This window comes from Podarcis bocagei (genome assembly GCF_964188305.1).
Source record: "Podarcis bocagei genome assembly, chromosome: 9".
Lineage (NCBI taxonomy): Eukaryota > Metazoa > Chordata > Lepidosauria > Squamata > Lacertidae > Podarcis > Podarcis bocagei.
Genome location: NC_138134.1, coordinates 53994943 through 54014251, shown reverse-complemented (window position 1 = coordinate 54014251; position 19309 = coordinate 53994943). Strand labels below are relative to the sequence as shown.

Here is a 19309-nt window from a genome sequence, read left to right as displayed (position 1 = left end):
GATCAGAAGGTCGGCGGTTCAAATCCCCGCGACGGGGTGAACTCCTGTTGCTCGGTCCCTGCTCCTGCCAACCTAGCAGTTTGAAAGCACGTTAAAGTGCAAGTAGATAAATAGGTACCGCTCCGGCGGGAAGGTAAACGGCGTTTCCATGCGCTGCTCTGGTTCACCAGAAGCAGCTTAGTCATGCTGGCCACATGACCCGGAAGCTGTATGCCGGCTCCTTCGGTCAGTAAAGCGAGATGAGCACCGCAACACCAGAGTCGGTCACGGCTGGACCTAATGATCAGAGGTCCCTTTACCTTTACCTTTACCCCACTCCAAACAACCAGAAATGCTGCTGCCTCCTCTTTTGGCTTCAAACATTGCACCCTACCTGGTAGATGGGACTTGGAAGCCAAACTGCACATTACAAACAAGGCAGTTTCTGGAGGGGACAATTACCTCCTACTGTTTCTCCATTTCAGCTCACACACTACAGTTTTCCCCACTTGTGTGGTTTAAGAAGCATGTTAACTCATGATATGACCATAGGGCTCAGAAGGAGGAAGCGAGGCTGTGAGCAGCTTAAATTTTTGGTTTAAGTGCAATACAGAGAATGTGCTTCTCCTTATTTTCTATGGCCAGAACCTTAGCCACAGGCATTCTGCTGTTAAGAAAAATGTGGCAAACAGCAGAAAACAAAGATGGTATCTGAGTGAACAATACAAAACCAGGGAAAATCACACTTAAACTCAAGGAAAGGCTTTATTATTTTGACAGAATGCGCAAAATTATCACCGGCAGACTTTATTAATAAATTCTAATTATGTTTCTTTAAGGGCCTTCCCAATATATCTCTTGAGTGATTGCAGTTAAACACAAACCCACTGAACGTTGCTGTTAAACTGAAAGAAAATGCTCCCTCAGAATTGGCCTTTGATGGTGTGCTTGCTGAGCAGAAATCAGAGCAGCCTCTGGATTTCTGCCTTTCCTGGACTTTCCACTTCTAGGTCCAAAACACTTGTTTCTTAGGGAACAGCTGACAATTGCTGAACTGATGAACAAGGCCGCCTGCTATCTGTAAAGCTTATAAGGCCCCAGAGATTTGCCATAGTACTCTTGTTGCTCTGCTTCCTGGTTGTAGACAGAAAATAGGACCTGGCCATCAAACGGACTGGAATTTTGGCAAGAAGTGAATCTGTCAGTAGAGTCCTACAGCTGGCAGCATGACTCAGTGAGATGTAGAGCACCTCACGAGTCACAAATTGGTGAGATGATCTGAATTCAGGTACAGCTATTTGAAGAGATTCCTTCTTTATTCATTAATTTATTTGAAAGCTTTTATAAACTGCTTAAAATTGAAAAATCTCTCAGCAGTATACAAAAATAATATAAAAACTATAAAACAGACCCACAGAAGCTGTTAAACAGCATTGTAAAAACAGATGTGCATTTGTAAATTGTCTAGAGTTGGGTATTTTTCAATCAAGCAGTATATACGTTTTGTTAAATAAAACTAAAACTAAATAAGTGAAGGAAGAAAATGAGACAGATCAAAACAGGAATTCAGAAATAACAGGCTTGGTCAAAAAATTATGTCCTCCCAGAATCATTTAATTTTCCTCACTGTGGGGCTCACTGTGGTTTAATCTGAGTGGGTTTTTCATGATTCAGTAATGAGCTCTGTTTTCACACTGAAGCTGAGCACTGCTCTTGTACTCCATATTTTGGTTTTCTCATTTCAGGGCACTTGAAGCCTGTGCCTTGATAGGGCACTATTTGAAGGGTGTACATATTGTCACCAGGTTTCAGTTGCCATGCGAAGATAGGTAGGGAACAGGGTTACCTTAAAGGCACAGCTGTGCACAAATGGCCTCTCAAAATTCTCCAACCTGTTGGTGAGCAGAGTATCCAGGGCAACCATTTCACCCTTTTTTCCAGCAGGAAGGACAATTATCCAGCAGTGGATGGGGTTCAATTATCTCCCCACCCCTTAATTTTGTTTGTTTGTTTGGAAATATGTGTACATGTCGCTGCTGCCAGCAATGGCAACAACCACTGACCTGGCACTCCATGGCATTGAGATGGCATTGTGGGGGATGAAATGGCCATCCCCACAAATAATACATTAAACAATCTTAAGATGCCAACACTCTTTTAATAAAGTTTTATGTAAACTGGCAGTACTGTTAAGGGAAAAAAAATAAGCATAAACATTAATTTACGAGTTAAATACCTGGAAGAATTGATCGGTCATGTATAAAAAAATGCTATGTCAGATTGTTATGCCTAGTTTCAAAAAGTTATTTTACAAATCTCATTCGCAATTCACTGTCATGTCCACAGTAATAATAGAAGCTTATGCAAAAGGGTTATTGCAATAATATGTTTGAGATTATGTTGGGCAAGGAGAGAGGAAGTGTTTGCTTGCTTGATTTGCTACTTTGCTACACCTTTACTGGTTTGACTGAGGACGTGGGCCTGTAAGGTAGCAGCATGTTCCGTACAGCTTTATCTTGTCTCAGGTGGATTTCTCATTTTGTATTAGAGCCCCAAACAGGGAACCAGAGGAATAAATTATTTCCCTTGTGTCTCTACCCTATATTTTAGACATTCTTTGGTTAAGCAGTGAAGTTGTGCTTCTACAAAACAAGCTAGAAGTTTCATGGCAGCACCTTCAGCAGTGGGAGAACTGAGATCCCTTTGATTACAGGAAACCACTGCCCCACTAGTGTTCCTTCCTAGCCACTGGTGCCAAAGAGGAGCTACACCAGGGCTACAGTGGGCTATTATTCTGGTTTTGCTACTTTCAGTGTATTTCTGGGATCCAGAAGCTGCAACTGCAGCAGTCAAGTGACTTTCACCTAACAAGGATTTATTTTGCTGCTAGGGGTAGGAACCTGTGGCATAACAAATGTTGCTGGAGAATAGCTGTTGTCATTCCTGACAATTGACCATGCTGGCTGTTTCTAATGAGTTGGACTCATGTTAAGCTTGTGGTCCACTAAGACCCCTAGATCCTTTGAACATGTGCTACTGGAATGTCAGGTGCCCCCATTTTATAATTTTGCAGATGGTTCTTCCTGCCTAAATGTAGAACTTTACATTTGTCCCTATTGAAATTCATTTTGTTAGTTTGGGCCCAGTTCTCCAATCTGTTAAGGTAATCTTGAATCCAAATTCTGTCTTCTGTGGCATTAGCTGCCCCTCCCAGTCTGGTGTCATCTGCTCAATCCCCCACCCATGCCATTTATCAGGATGTTGAACAACAATGGGCCCAGGACAGAACCCTACAGCACCCCACTTGTCACTTTTTCCCGGGATAATGAGGAACCGTTAGTGAACTCTTTGGGTTTGGTCAGCCAATCATCTACAAATCCACTTAACATTTACCATGTTCAACCCACATTGTACCAGCTTCCCTGCAAGAATATCATGGGGGACTTTGTCAAAAGCCTTACTGAAATCAGCATTCCCTGATCTTTTGATAGATGTGCAGCCAGTGCAGGTGTTTTACCAGTCATGTCACATGTTGTTGGTCACGTACTGCCATCAGCAGTCTGGCTGCTGCATTCCACACCAGCTGGATCTTCTGGTTCATGCCCAAGGGCAGCCCCTCCATAGAGTGTGTTTCAGTAATCCAGCCTCAGGGTTCTGAATGCATGGACTACAGAGGTCATTAAGCCCTAAGTTCTATTCCATAGATTTCAGTACTTAGTTGCAAGTAACTCTTGTTGAATTGTGTCCTATGGAGTTCACGGGTATGTTTGCAAATCTATACAAAAACAACATCCAATATGACTTGGGTAAATTTATGTTCTTTTGAGTGCCTTCCTTCTGTTCCTTCATATAGCAGTGTCCTTCAGAGTTTACTTTGAACACAATTATTCTTTCCACGTTTCTTTGCTCTCCGAGGTCTGGAGTCACCTAGGATGCACTCAGTTCTCTAAATCTTTCATAGACTTGTCTTTTGCTAACCGTCATGTTCAGTGGCAGAGAAGCCTTGCAAGTGCTTTGGGACAGGATGTTCTTCTGCAGCAAAGAGACGGTGCTGTCACAGCAAGTTTGCCAAATGGTTGTTAGGGCCTGCTTGCTTTTCAGCCTTAAATTAAGGCTTCTTCCACTGTTGATTCCATGTTATGTTTTTAAGATCTTCCATTGCCCTTTTAGTTCCCCCCTTGCCCAAACCTCCGCAGCACTGTGTTTTTTACCCCTGTTTCAACACAGGTATTCCAAAATAGTGGAAAAAGATATTGGCAGAAAATGCTTCTTCTCTTTCTTCTGCTTAAGAACTGGGGACTGGTATACATTACCACAGCCATGTGGAAGCTGCTAGGAAATAATTATGCCCATGGGGATAGGGAGAGTGGCAGCTGATTGCTTTGGTTACCTGAATTCTGTAATGTCTCTTCATGCCACATCTTCATAAGTGGTGATGGACCTTGAATGATACCATGTGATTTGAGTGACAATTAGTACCCCAATGATACTCCTCACATTAAAGGCCCAATTTTGCTGCAGGTGTTTTTTTTTTGGGGGGGGGGTGTTTGTAGGTGCAGAATACTGTATTCCATGAGCACAAGAGTGTTGGGTATGATAAACATTTCACTGTTTTTGCTTTTTTAAAGGATGGACTGACTCCACTTCACTGCGCTGCACGAAGTGGACACGACCAGGTTGTAGAACTACTCCTAGAACGAGGTGCTCCACTGCTTGCCAGGACCAAGGTGGGTAACTCACAATAGAAGAGGCCTTAGACATTTGTCTGGTTTTGAAAGATCAAGGTAGATTACAGTACTCATGCATAAAGCATAAAATCTGGAATGTGAGTAAATTGTGGTACAGACATATATAGCAATACTCTGCTGGATTCCTGCACATAAACACAAGTAGACTTTAACTCAGGCCGCCACACACCAGCCTGGAGAATGAGGTCTAACTTAGATTAGTGCTTTTGTACTGTTCTTTATGTATAGGAATGTTTTCCTGCATTTTCTCCCACAACCAGGAGTGTGTTCAACAAAGTCACATGAGAATATCTCAGACGAACCTTGTTCAGTTCACATTGCTGGAAATGTGGTAGACAGCAGGTTGGGTCCAAATTAGGGATACAGGAGCATTCCCTTGTTTGCCTTCCATGGGTGCATTCTAAGCAAATGTGCACATATCCTTGAGGGTTGTGTACCCCTTCTAACCAAATAATTGGGCAATTCCTAGTCAGTGTGCTGTGTTTTTACTATTCCAGTAGGGTTTGTAAGTTATTTTGAAATTCTTCTGCTGCAGCAAGGGTGCTCACATTATTGGGCATAAATCGGTCATATCTATTAATTTTAGTGGGCTCCATGTAAGACCATGTAAGACCTGTGAGTCTGATGCAGTTTTGAACTTTGGTCTTATGTCTTGTGCAGAATGGACTCTCTCCGCTTCATATGGCAGCCCAAGGTGACCACGTGGAGTGTGTCAAACACCTACTGCAGCACAAAGCTCCGGTCGATGATGTCACGCTGGATTACTTGACTGCCCTCCATGTTGCTGCACACTGTGGCCACTATCGTGTCACCAAACTTCTGCTGGACAAGAGAGCAAATCCAAATGCTCGTGCTCTGGTAAACCTTTCCTGTACCTCTACTGGAACACAAGGGGTCTTTGGACATTCTCCTCCACACATGCAGTGAATGCATGAAAAGGACTCAGTGCTTACTGACCTCTACCCCTGATGTTAGCATGCCTACTGCCTCTGCCCCCAGTGTCCATGCAGCTTGCATGGGCATTATGGGGGCAGGGCCTCTTGGACTACAGATGCCAGGGCTGAAGCCAGCAAGCACATGGTTCCCCTTCCTGCTCCACACATTCAGTGTTCGTGTGGAGGGGGAGCATCTGCAGAGAGCCACAGTCACATTGATCCAGCTGCTTCTTGTGACTGTCTGAACTCTCATGTGTGCATGCAGTTTCTACCTCTTCAGGGGGTTCCCCATTGCTCCCTGCAATAAAGGGGTACACATTGCATTCTGTATTGAAAGGAGTGTGTAGTGAGCTACGCAAATGACAATCTAATGGTTCTAATGTGTGATTCTAGACATTGCAGTCTCTGCTACTGCCTAATAATTCTAATTCAGTAGGTGTGTTCACACTGAACTCACATTTGCTTGTAGGAGGTTGCAGCCTTTTTGAGGGGAGGCAAGGAAACTAGATCTATTAGCAGGTGGCTTTGGGCTTCTCTTCCCCTCCCAACCCCCTCCTCCCCCCAAGCCTCCCTTGCCTCACAGCAAACTATTTGTAAGGTCCACTCCATTTCAAAAATAGTTTGTATTATGGTGAGCGTCAATGGTTAAAAATAAAATCCACCAAGTCAATGCAAGCCCCTTGCGTGTGTCCAAGCAGCTCTCTGAATTCTGGCCCAAGTTCTCTGCAGTGCATTAACCGTCCTCGCAGCTGCCATATAGTCTCTTTAATATTTCAGCACCATGGATTCTAAGGCTGCAATACAACCCCACTTACACAGAAGTAATCATGAGTTGTCCATTAGGATTGCAGCCTAAGTAGACTCCACCCTATGCTGATTATTAATTGGCATTTAAAACAGGCTGTGTTTGAAATTCAGGTTTCCAGACTGTTGACGTAATTGGCATCAATTGGCTTATGGCTCAGACAATTCAATTGATATGCCTCTCCAAAGGAAGAATTATGTTTTTATGATGTATAATAGGTAAGCTGTTGCTGTTGATGGCTATTCTCACAACTTTATTTATTCTAGCCGATATACTCATAAGTTTAAAGCAGCTAAAATTGCAGTTAATTGACTAAAACAGCTCTGTCTGGAAACTACGTAAAGAGAAGGATCTTCTGTTTCTTTGATGCTATGTGAACATTTGGTTTAACAGAAGCTGCTAATATCACTTCCCATCAGTTGTCATGTTTGCCTATTTCCAAAACAGGACTATTTCTGAACTATTTCTAGTTCAGAAATAGTGTATCTAAAAATTAAGTAGCTTCACAGTTAACATAAAAAAGAAAAAAAAGAAAAAGATTTTAAAAATGGCACTTTAATTCCTAGTGTCCTCATTCTTTACAGAGTTCTGATGCTTAGTGCTTCATAAAAAGCCGTTTGAAGAGCACTGGCCTCCTAGTGGCACAAAGTAATACACACAACAGCAAGCCTTAATCAAAACCTTGTCGTATATTGCTGCATACATACATAGATACATAATAATCCAACTTGCAACTTGAATGGAAAAATGTTGCTTGTGTTGGCTTTCAGTTCATGGTCTCTTTACTGCCATGTGCAATATTCGCGTTTTGGCACCCCACTTCAAATGTTACTTTTGGCATGTCAAATAGTGAATCTTGCATGGAGTGGCAGAAATGTACTGCTAACTCACCACAGGTTAATGCTGCCAAGTGTCAGCCTGAGAAAGGGGTTGCTCATGCTTGCCCTGTCCCCAGAGGTTTGTGAGAGAGAAAGTCCTAGCATATATGATCCTTTAAGCAGTAGCTGTGTCATCTGATACCAGAAAAGAGCCCTGTTCTCGATTTTTCCATGATAAACCAGATGACTCAGCTTTTATTTTTATTTTATTTATAAAACATACACACACAATGTATGATTTCACATTTCCAAATGAAACAACAGATAATTCTGGTGTGTTTCAACAGATTTTTAAACTATTAAATTACTGAACTTAGTCATTAGAGACCAATGTCACACCTAAGCTAATTGTCAAACATAAGTGGCTTCAGTCAGGAGTGGTGATATTGTTTCATTACCTTTTAGCAACTGTTAGAAAAAGAACAGCCAAGCAACAACACCATTCATTCTCGCTTCTCTAACACAGGCATTAATTAGTGAGACAGTTAAAACTTAGAGTAAATCAGAGATGTGAAGACATGCCCCCCCCCATTTTTTCCTAATATTTAAAATAAAAAGAAGGGGGAAAGTTATGGAGTATTTACTTTCAAAATGGTTATGTGTGAAGGACTTTTCAAAATGGTATTTTAAAATCATAGTGCTGTGAATCATATTTACCCATTTTGGGATAGCACTATTTTTCATGTGAAGATCACCACACAAATTAAATTGCAGATGGGACACATTTTGTATTTTCAAAAAGGCACTTTAGCTTCACACATTCTGTGTCTTCATTCATGCTGGGATTAAATGGGAATAAACTGGCCCTGGAGTATATGCTTTTTCAGTATGTCAGAACCTGACGTTACTGAAGAAAATCTGATAATCTAACGCTGTATGAGAACTGAGGGGTGCATGCTATAACTAACCTGATTGTCTTTTGCACAGAATGGTTTTACTCCACTGCACATTGCTTGCAAGAAAAATCGCATTAAAGTCATGGAACTGCTGGTGAAATACGGGGCTTCTATCCAAGCTATAACAGAGGTAGAGAAATTTCCTAAAGAAGCATCTCTCCCCACTATTTCTTCCTTCTCTTAGTTCCGCACTCTCCTTTTAAATAAATGAGGAAGATCCTAAAGGCGCTCTGCAGAGGAGTAAAATTGCTGTTGCTTTATTTCACAGTCGGGCCTTACACCAATACATGTGGCTGCGTTTATGGGGCATTTGAACATAGTTCTCCTTCTGCTGCAGAATGGAGCCTCTCCCGATGTCACTAACATTGTGAGTATGGCTTACATCTGAGTAATCATAGTTTTGCTGCACTGCCATGTGTGTTACCCAAAATGTTACATTTCGTATCGTTAATTTATTAAACTTCCCTATAAATTTGTCTTGCATAAATGCATACAAAAGGGGGGGGGAGGATGTGTTTTTCTTTCTTTTGCTCTTCTGTCTGTCTTTGGTTTAGTTATTATATATAGATATATATTTAACTTCTCAATAAAGAAAATCTTAAGTGTTTAAGAGGCAATGTTGCTTTGAGCCTGTGTGGTGTACTGGTTAAAGTGTTGGACTAGGACCTGGGAGACCAGAGTTCAAAACCCCACTTGGTCATAATACCCTTGGGCCAGTCTCTGTCTCTCGGCCTAGCCTATCACACAGGGTTTTGTGGGAATTAAATGGTGATGAGGAGGAGGAGAACTACCTTGAGCTCCTTGGAGGAAAAGGTATTATATAAATGCAATAGATTAACAAATTTCAGGTTCCTTGACTTTAAAAAAAATGACACCTTTGTGGTACTGGCAGACATGACTTGACTATAGTAATAAGTGTTTGTGTACATAAACAAACATACCTCTAGCTACCATCAATAGTCTTCAAAATAAACTGTGATTAAAAAATTGAATGCCCTTGAAAGAAAATAATTCATTCTAAACATGTTTACATGGAAGTTAGTTGTTTTGAATTCATTGAGATTTAGTTCCTAGTAAGTATAAGATTGCTGCCCAAATCTAATTACGCGTCAGATTCAACTTTTGCCTGTGCTATTTGCCAAATGCTTAAATCATCCAAGTGTAAAGGCAAAATAGCCTTTTATAATATTTATTACTAACAATCAAGATTGCTTAAGTGAAGCCAGTCCTAATTCTCTATTTATACATACAGTTAATTTTGCCATGTATAATTTATTCATGGAAATTAAGTTAACAAAATTACAGCTGGGAAAATAACCAAGGAGCATAAAATAGACGGTAAAAACATTTCAATCTGAAGTTTTTAATACCTAATTATTGTTTGGTATTATCATGTGGGTGGTGCTGTGGGTTAAATCACAGAGCATAGGGCTTGCCGATCAGAAGGTTGGTGGTTTGAATCCCCGTGATTGGGTGAGCTCCCATTGCTTGGTCCCTGCTCCTGCCAACCTAGCAGTTCAAAGGCACGTCAAAGTGCGAGTAGATAAATAAGTACCGCTTCGGCGGGAAGGTAAACGGCGTTTCCGTGCGCTGCTCTGGTTCGCCAGAAGCGGCTTAGTCATGTTGGCCACATGACCCGGAAGCTGTACGCCGGCTCCCTTGGCCAATAAAGCGAGATGAGTGCCACAACCCCAGAGTCGGCCATGATGGAACCTAATGGTCAGGGGTCCATTTACCTTTACCTATTATCACTTAAACCTGACAGTTGAATCAGTTATTGTTTTCAGAAATTAAATTTAACTTGAATGGTCTGCAAAACTAAAAGTCTCATGGAGATTCATGAACTATTCTAATGTGAATAATATGTTTTGGATTATGGAAAGATCTGTAGAAACACCGTGATACATCTGGAACTACCAGAGAGATGACCTAGTCATGTTGTGTCCTGTCAACTGAATTATAGTCTCTTCATCAGGAGGTTATATATTGCTGGTTGTGAGCAGGGTTATTCCTCTCCTGTCCACATCTCCATCCTATTTGGTCTGCTGGCAGAGACATCATTGAGATGGTGATGCGTGAGGCAAAGCAGAACTCAGGCTGGGTATAGGGTGAGATTCAGGCTAGATACTGGGCAAAATGTGCTAGTTCAAGGTGAGGGGAAGGGTTCCCACTGAATCAGGGCTCAGGCTGTGCTCTAGAAACATAGCACTTCAGTGTTACTTCAGCAAGGAGCAAACTGAGCCCTATATAAAAGCAGCAATAGGTGCATCCTAAGTGTTAGTCCCAAAGCAGAAAGGAGCTGCTTCGATTAAAGGGGCCCAACCACCCCTATCCTCCTTCTGGGTCTTCAGTGATGTCATCATAAGTCCAAGTACAGCACCGCCAGGTTCTCTGGCTGGAGGGATAGTGCCCCCCCATTGGTGAAGATTAATCTAGCCTCTTGTTTCTAGATATATGGCTCTCAAAGACATGCTCAACAGTGGCATTTTAGGAGGAATTGCTAAATGGAATCATAGCTGAAAGCAGTGGGGGTTTTTCCAGGGGGAACTCAAGGGTACGCAGTACAGGCACTGTTTTTGGTTGTGGTTGTTGTTAAAAATTGTGACACTTACTGTAACAACTTCATGGTGAGTACCAGCACCTATTTTTCTAGAAAAAAGCACTGGTTGGAAGGGACCCTGAGGGTTATCTAGTGTAACCCCATGCAATGCAGGAATCTCAGTGCATGGTCACCCATCCAATTTGAAACCATATTGGATCTTTCTTAGCTTTGCAAATGTGCTAGCACTTTTATTGCTGCACCACTAGGAGGATATTCACTCATAGTCTGCCTCCATGGTCAGAGGCATTGCCGCCAAATACCAATTGCTGGAGATCACAGAGCTCTTGCACTCATGTTGCAGACTTTCTGCAGGCATTGGGAGCCAGTGTGGTGTAGTGGTTAAGAGCGGTAGTCTTGTAATCTGGGGAACTGGGTTCGCATCTCTGCTCCTCCACATGCAGCTGCTGGGTGACCTTGGGCTAGTCACACTTCTTTGAAGTCTCTCAGCCCCACTCACCTCACAGAGTGTTTGTTGTGGGGGAGGAAGGGAAAGGAGAATGTTAGCCACTTTGAGACTCCTGAAGGGGAGTGAAAGGCGGGATATCAAATCCAAACTCTTCTTCTTCTTCTTCTTCTTCTTCATCTGGTTGACCAATGGAAGAACAGGATGCTGAACTAGATGGGCCATTGGCCAAATCCAGCATAGTTTTCTTACGTTCTGACTAGCTTTGCATTAGTGACATTTTGGATATTAGGAGTAGAGGCTTTGCTTCCATTGCACTGAACATTGACCAGTATGAATGAAACTAATAAGGTTTTCATTCGGGTGGCTAACACATTAAAAAATCTGGGGTTTGTTTTTTCCAGCGTGGTGAGACTGCATTGCATATGGCTGCTCGTGCAGGACAGGTGGAAGTGGTGCGCTGCCTCCTGAGGAATGGTGCACTAGTTGATGCCCGAGCAAGGGTAGGTGTTTTCATATATCTGCCTCTGCACTTTATTACAAAAGCAGAAGAGTTTCTGAGTGTGCTATCTACAGGTCGTCCCCCTGCCCCCCACTCCCAGCCCTTGGGTGATTTTGTAGATTTATTTGTAGTGGAGAAAACATTCCGTATGTATCTACCTTTTGAACACATCTAGAATAATTATTTGAAACTGGGGGAAATGAGGCTTCATCTTTAATAACAACAGTCCCACTCTAACTTCTGTCCTTCTTTGAGTTGTAGGAGGAACAGACTCCATTGCATATTGCCTCTCGCTTGGGTAAAACAGAAATTGTCCAGCTGTTACTGCAACACATGGCACACCCAGATGCAGCAACTACTAATGGGTATACACCGCTGCACATCTCTGCCCGAGAAGGTCAAGTTGATGTAGCATCAGTTCTTTTGGAAGCAGGTGCAGCACACTCTTTGGCTACCAAGGTAAAATCTGAAGTTTTGGTACAAACAGTCTAATAGTGAGCTGGCTAATGCTAGTATTGAACTTCCATTAAGTTTTCATCAAGTCTCTCTCTGTAGATCGGGAATAAGGGTGCTTGCTTAATTTGACTGCTGTGAATTCTGATATGAACTGACGTGATGCACACCTTCCAGATTGGAACTGACAGCACAGTTCTACAAGTTGCAATCATCTGAAAGGTATAGAGCAGGTCAGGTCATATCAAAATTCACAACCATCAAATTAAGCAAGCATCCTTATTCCTATACAATAGATAGAGAGACCTGATGAGGAAAGATGAGGATTTGATGAAGCGCTTGGTGTCTACTCAGAGGGAAGATTGATTGAGGTCAATGGGTCTTACTCTCAGAAAATTCTTAGTATCAGAATATATTTATAAATGTGTATTTTGAGTAGGGATGGGGGAGAAATTAAATTCCATTTCATTTAAGACCAAAGCTACCCAATTTACACCTTCCAAAACAATATATGAACCAAAACACAGCCAATCTTCAAAATTCCAGTTCTCAGAATTTTGCAATGCAGTTCTTCAGCCAAGTAATGTGTACAAAACTTCATGTACTAAAATAAGTGTACATTAAAATGCATATATATTAGTGAAAGTAACATACGAAATGCTTTATTATTAGGGGAAATATGCTTTGTAATTTTTTTTGTGTGTATTGGAAGAAATTCACGTTAAAATTCAGATGAATTTTCTTGAGGATCTTATTTTCTTTAAAAAGCACACACAAACTGATGTGGAAATGTAGGAAACTGAAGATGGAAAAATCAGAAACAGGGAGAAACTGAGATTGATAGATTAATTCATCCCAAATATTGAGAAGAAAGGTACATTTAAAAGTAAATTTTCATGCAGGTTCTGAAAAAATGCAGAAAAAGTGGAAATGGGATAGCAAGGGCTTATTTGTGAATACAAGAGTGACATGAACCAGAAGTAGCCTGATTTGTACATCTCTAAATATGAATAATAGTAGAGCTATAGTTAAGTTAGAAGTGGCTGGCACAGTGGAGCGGTGTCCTCCTGACACCAGTGTCACTGCTTCTCTGGACAGGGCAAGGCAGTAGTCAGATCAAGGATGCCCAGGCACACCAATGGATAGAGTTCATTGCCTCCATTGTTGTTGTGCCAGCACAGTCCTGATCTCACTACTACCATGCCCACTCACCACTCAGGTAAGTAGTAATGGTGTTGGCATTGAGAGAGTGAGTCTGCAGCGCCACTCCTGAGTTAGACTAAAGTAAATTCTCCAAAGCAGTCTTTCTTCCAGACGTTTCAGTGGTCATGAGTTGGAATCCAAAAAAGTATGGAGGGCACCAGCTTGAGGAAACCTGCTTGTAAGCACTGTAAAGTAAAAGCAGTTTATAATACATTTAATACAGTATGTGCATAAACTGAGTGATATCTGATAGAGCTACCATTGCCATATTACCTTATTCACCTTAGCATATCACTTTCTAAGTGCCGGTTTCCCGAAACTGGCACAGTGATTCGGAGCAAGAGGTATTTGATCACAGGCAGATGATTATTAAGACAGCTAAAATACATGGGGTGAACGTGTGTGTGACTTGTATTCAGATGATTAATTCTTAAAGAGTTGCTTGATTTAGACCTGATGAGTTATTTAAATAGCTGCATTCATTGCTCCCTAGTAAAGAATATGGGTTGTTACAAAAGAGGATGCGCCACCCAGTACGGAAATTGGAGGTGAAATGGTTTTACACCAGTTAAAAGAAGTGAAGACATTTTGAAGATATGACATGAGTTCAAGTTTATCAATAGTCCACACACCTTCAAAGCTGACATGAGAATTGTGTACAGGAACCTGCTGATAATGCAGAGAATTTTGACCTACAATTCCTATTACCAAATCCACAAATTGCTTTTTTCAGACTCCTGGGAATTTAGGAAACAGTCAGGGGGTACTGTGAAGGCAGTTGCTGAGAAGGAATATCTCATAGCAAAATTGAATGCATGTACAGATACTGCATGTCAGATACTGCATATATACAGTATACACACACTCAACACACACACCCTGCCTTTCAACATGCCCTGCCTTTCAACATGTATTTGGTAAGTGGGATGTCTTAATTTTGTAAGTTGTGTTCATTTACTTTTTGGAGAAAGAAAGAAAAGAAGGAAGGAAGGAAGGAAGGAAGGAAGGAAGGAAGGAAGGAAGGCATCTATAATAACTTCAGATAATAATAATAATAATAAAATAATAATTCTCAAAGCAGCTTACAAAAAACTGAAACCTACAATATGCAAATTTCAAAATATAAATTAAACTTCAGGTTAGAACATTAGAACAACATTGATGGTGCAAAGGCCTCCTGAAATAAAACTGTTTCACTTAGCACCTGAAAGTTAGCAGACATAGTGCCTGCATGGGATATTTCCTTTTAGGGGTGGAAATACTTAGCAAGTTGGGAAATATGCTTTGGACCCTTGGGAAGTTATGATTAATTCTTTTTTCAGTTCCTTTAATGATAAAATTTGATTTTAATTTGAGGGCTAAGCAGTTATTGCATTGAGAATATGTAGGGATTATTCTTTAAAACCAAGTAATTAAGATTATATTAATGTTTTTGGTTTTTTCCACCTGTACATTTTTAGAAAGGATTCACACCACTGCATGTGGCAGCTAAATATGGAAGCATTGATGTGGCGAAACTCCTGCTGCAGCGCCGTGCATCTCCTGATTCATCTGGAAAGGTAGGAATCAGTGTCTGAATTTCCTTTTCCAGTCAATACTGTTAATAATTTTCCATTGCAGCTATTAGAAGTAGATTTTATTTATATATTAGTTTGTTTATATATTAATATAAATAAAATGCAACTGATGATCCCAAGAGTGTCATAAATTAATTTTTGACACCAAAAAGGACTTGTATGCGCAGGAGTGTGGTTAACAAACACTGAAATATCATTAGCATTGCAGAAAACAAATCTGAAATATTATATTAGTTAATTAATGACATGCAGTTGACAGACAAATTTTATTCCATAATTGTAGAATTGGGCAACAAATCAGGAACTTATATGGGAAAATGGTTAAGAGACTCAGGGCAGGAATTAAATACAGCAGAAAGTAGCTGGATAGAGGTTAATTTTTTTAGCAAGAATGATATCCATAGTTCTGAAATTATTTTTTTAAAAAAAACTTTTAATCAATAGTATCTAACTCCATATAAACTAAGTCAAATCTATCCAAATACATAAAGCAGTTATCGGAGATGTAATAACCTTCAAGCAGATTTCATGCGTGCATCTTAGCACTGTCTAATTATGCATATGGAACACTTTGCACAATCTTATTGTAAAAGTTTTGGTTTCTTGCCAGCACTGCTGGTCCTAAGTCAAATTTCCTACTCACACTCCACAATATCTGTAGGTAAAGCTTCTCCATGTTTCTCTGCCAGCTACAGCTAATTATGTGCAATAGTGGCAGGGAATGATATCACAGCAAGTTGAATTAGATAGCACACAGCAGGTGGGAGAGAACTTGATAGGGCTACCATTTTCAGCAGAGTTCATGTTCTCTGTAATGTAAATTTTTGTTCTGATTACATAAACATGTAATTCCACATTGACTTCTCAGTAGTGAGTGTGGTAGGATAAAAGTACAGTTATATGGATCAAGTCCCCCCCCCCCCGAACTTGACAAATGATTCTGTTGGTAAGACTGAATTATTTTGTTTTACTCCATTCTGTAATTCATATTTGAGCCTCATTAGCCTACAGGGCATAATAGTGTTGTTAAAGTTGTAAAATATATAAACTAGGACAATTTAAATTAATTCTTAATAGCCTATCCCCTTTCAAAGCAAAGCCCCTTAACTAATGATTTCTTTAATGCCCTTTCTGTTCCTAAGCAACTTTTCTAATATGAAAATAATTCACCCTGAGTTCGATGTTTATGTTGTGCTGTTATCAGTCAATCGCTTCTTATTTAACATATTTTTTTTTGTAATGTAACGGTAGCTTGAAGCAGAGCTAACCATCACTAAATGCCATAACATAAACCCACCCTTTCCAGAATGGCCTCACCCCCCTCCATGTTGCTGCTCATTACGACAACCAGAAGGTGGCCCTACTGTTGCTGGAGAAAGGTTCTTCCCCCCATGCTACTGCTAAGGTGAGATTTCCTATTCCAGAATGTTTCCTTGGAGTTCTGACAGTATAGGTGATGCTTATCTGTTTTTATCTATGAAATAGTTGCATTAAAATTGCATACTGTCTAACAGAAGTAGACCTTTAAGCTTTTGGGGGGAATCTCCAGGGACTGACAGGATTTAAGAAAAGCCATTGCATGGTCCTGTTCTTGAATAATGTGCAAACCTTTGAGGATTTCACTACTGACTGGTGTCACAAAAATATCCCATGCTGCTGTGATCTGACACAAGAATCCCAGGCTGATTTCTTGCTTGCTGAAGAATATTCCTCCCTTAGGTGGAAGATTTAGACTCAGTAAAAGTAAGAAAAGAATGGTCGTTTTCTGGAGAAATAGTGCATTGATATTTATTGTGAAAGAAAGCAGACATTACATATTAATTCAAAGCAACTGGTTTTTAGAATGGATATACCCCTCTGCATATTGCTGCTAAGAAGAATCAGATGCAAATAGCCACAACCCTGCTGAACTATGGAGCAGAGACCAATATTTTGACCAAACAAGGAGTGACTCCACTTCACCTGGCCTCTCAGGAAGGTCATGCTGACCTGGTGAACTTACTCTTGGAGAAAGGAGCTAATATCCATGTGGCCACAAAGGTAATGCCTTCTTGTTAATGGAAAACCCTAATGCTATCTAGAAAATGAAAGAAGGGATAGTATTGTGACACAGTTAACAGAAAAATATTATTGTATGTTGAATATGCAGCAACAGATAAATATGTTTCTATCCCAATAAAATCTGGATAGTAGAAGCTTTCTAAAACACTTACTTGCTTGGTTTTTGGTCCCGTACTTAGGCAGTTCTCATGGCCTGGTTCTCTGCCTATAGAATAACAGAGGAGTTTTTCATGCATTTATTATGTTGGTGCTGCGATGTTGTTGGCATGACTGTGGGAGTTGGTCAGTTGTGTAGGGAGATCTGTTCTTGGAAAATTTCGTTCATTCCTGAGAGAAAGGCCCCAAAGGCTTGTGATGGACATTTGCTCATTGTCCTCATAGGATGTTCCTGTTCAATATGTGTATGAGGCCCCTGGCCATAGCATTCAGAGCTATCAGGTCTCTCATGATATCCAACTCTACCTTTGGCATTCATCTTCTTCAGATCTGCACTTGCTGCTCTTTCATGTTGGGCCATAACTGGGGATTGGCTGTGAGTGAGCTTCCTAGAATTAAATCTAGTCATGGCGGATGTGATAGACAGAATGATAGCTGGCAGTCTTTCTGACTTGTAAGTGATTAAGATTCCTTCCATTGATGGGATTCAGGCCCCCTGGTAGCACTAGTTCACAGCGTCAGGATGTTCATGGTGAGAAGACATCTTCTCTTCAATGAAGACATAGCTACTGCCATGCATGCCTTTGTATGCCTGAGGCTTGACTGTGGTAATAAGCTTTATGTTTGGTTGCTGCTGATACTGTTTCAGAAGGTTCAGCTGTTGCAAATACTCCTGTATCTATAATACAATAAAGGACTGTTTATATTTAATTTACAGAGTGGATTGACATCTTTACATTTGGCAGCTCAAGAAGATAAAGTGAATGTAGCAGATATCCTGATAAAACATGGGGCAAACAAAGATGCCCAGACCAAGGTATATCAGTAACTTCCAAGATGATAAAATAAATTTCCAGTGTGATATCATATTCACTACTTATTTTTTGTGGTTTTTTGGGTTGCTTTTTATTTGTAGCTGGGTTACAGTCCATTAATAGTGGCTTGTCACTATGGGAACATCAAGATGGTCAACTTTCTCCTGAAGCAGGGAGCTAACGTCAATGCAAAGACAAAGGTAAACATTTGTTCATAATTTCCTCTCCCCCTCCCCTTTGCTGCTTTGCAAACATGTGATGGCAATTTGCACTTCGTATTTTAACTGTTCCAGGGAAGTATGCTGAAAGCAGAATGTGGTTCTCATCGACTGTAGCAAGTTTGGTCAAAATTGCAATGCAGTACTCAGTAAGCCAAGCTGAGAACCATTAATAATTTGTTTGTGGACTAGGGACACATGTGCACGTATGAGAAGCAGACACAGATGATCACTCATGTGGATTTCAATTTTTAGATTATTTTGTTATAAAATGGAAGCAGAATAATGATCCAGAGACTTGTGCTTTGATGTGATTTTTCTGAAACACATCTTGGTTCAGGCATACCTTCATCAATGATGAATACAAGTTTTAGAGTGGTCTTGTATATAAGCCATAGCTGATAAGGAATTGTGTGCAGGTCTGAGCAGGACGACTGAGCAGGTCGGCAGGAAATGAATGGAACATTCTGCCCTCCTCTGCTCCTAGCATGGAAATCTCTGGACTACCAGAGGAGGGAAGCCCCTTCCTCTGAACCCAGCAAAGAAATCTAGTGGCCTGATGCAAGAATGACAGAACTCTCTGACAACCCTCTGGACAAGATAAGAAGTTCAGTTGACTTGCATGGCCTTTGTCCCACAATGCAGCCATGTGGGGGCAAGCAGTGAACCTTAACTGCTGTTTCTACCCCTTCCTAATTCTTTCCTTTACTTTCCAACTGGCTTTCAGCATAAGTGCAGTTTTTTTTTAAGTTGCATTCTGCAGCTGAAAGTTTTGAAGTCCCTCTATAGGAAAAAGAACACCTCGTTCCCATGCTTCTAAGAGATAGATACATACTTTGAAAATCTAGCAAAAGGAAGCTGCTCTTTTAACTGAGTGAATCCATACATCTGGCTGCCAGTTAGTCTGGAAAGGGGTTGGGGTTTTGTTTTGTTTTAAAATGTCCTCTGCTATATGGAAACATAAAAGATAAGATGCACCAATTTTGAATATACTTCTCTTTAAATTGCATCCAAGACATTCAGTTAAGTTTGGCACGTGATGTGTTATTAGCAAGAAGAGTTTTATAGTTTGCTGTTT

General features: G+C 40.7%; 1 protein-coding gene across 30 annotated transcripts in view; it reads left to right on the top strand.

The window, feature by feature from the left end:
- The window catches only part of ANK2 (ankyrin 2), a gene marked incomplete at its 3' end in the record, with an annotated part of 325504 nt that overhangs the window by 238308 nt on the left and 67887 nt on the right, over window positions 1-19309 (top strand). For all 30 annotated transcript variants that reach the window (XM_081208031.1, XM_081208022.1, XM_081208041.1 and 27 more), the window contains 11 exons: window positions 4608-4706; window positions 5388-5585; window positions 8273-8371; window positions 8510-8608; window positions 11651-11749; window positions 12010-12207; window positions 14865-14963; window positions 16288-16386; window positions 16824-17021; window positions 17917-18015; window positions 18115-18213. In XM_081208031.1, coding sequence (XP_081064157.1) covers window positions 4608-4706; window positions 5388-5585; window positions 8273-8371; window positions 8510-8608; window positions 11651-11749; window positions 12010-12207; window positions 14865-14963; window positions 16288-16386; window positions 16824-17021; window positions 17917-18015; window positions 18115-18213 — 1386 coding nt within the window. The remainder of the gene's footprint in view (window positions 1-4607; window positions 4707-5387; window positions 5586-8272; window positions 8372-8509; window positions 8609-11650; window positions 11750-12009; window positions 12208-14864; window positions 14964-16287; window positions 16387-16823; window positions 17022-17916; window positions 18016-18114; window positions 18214-19309) is intronic.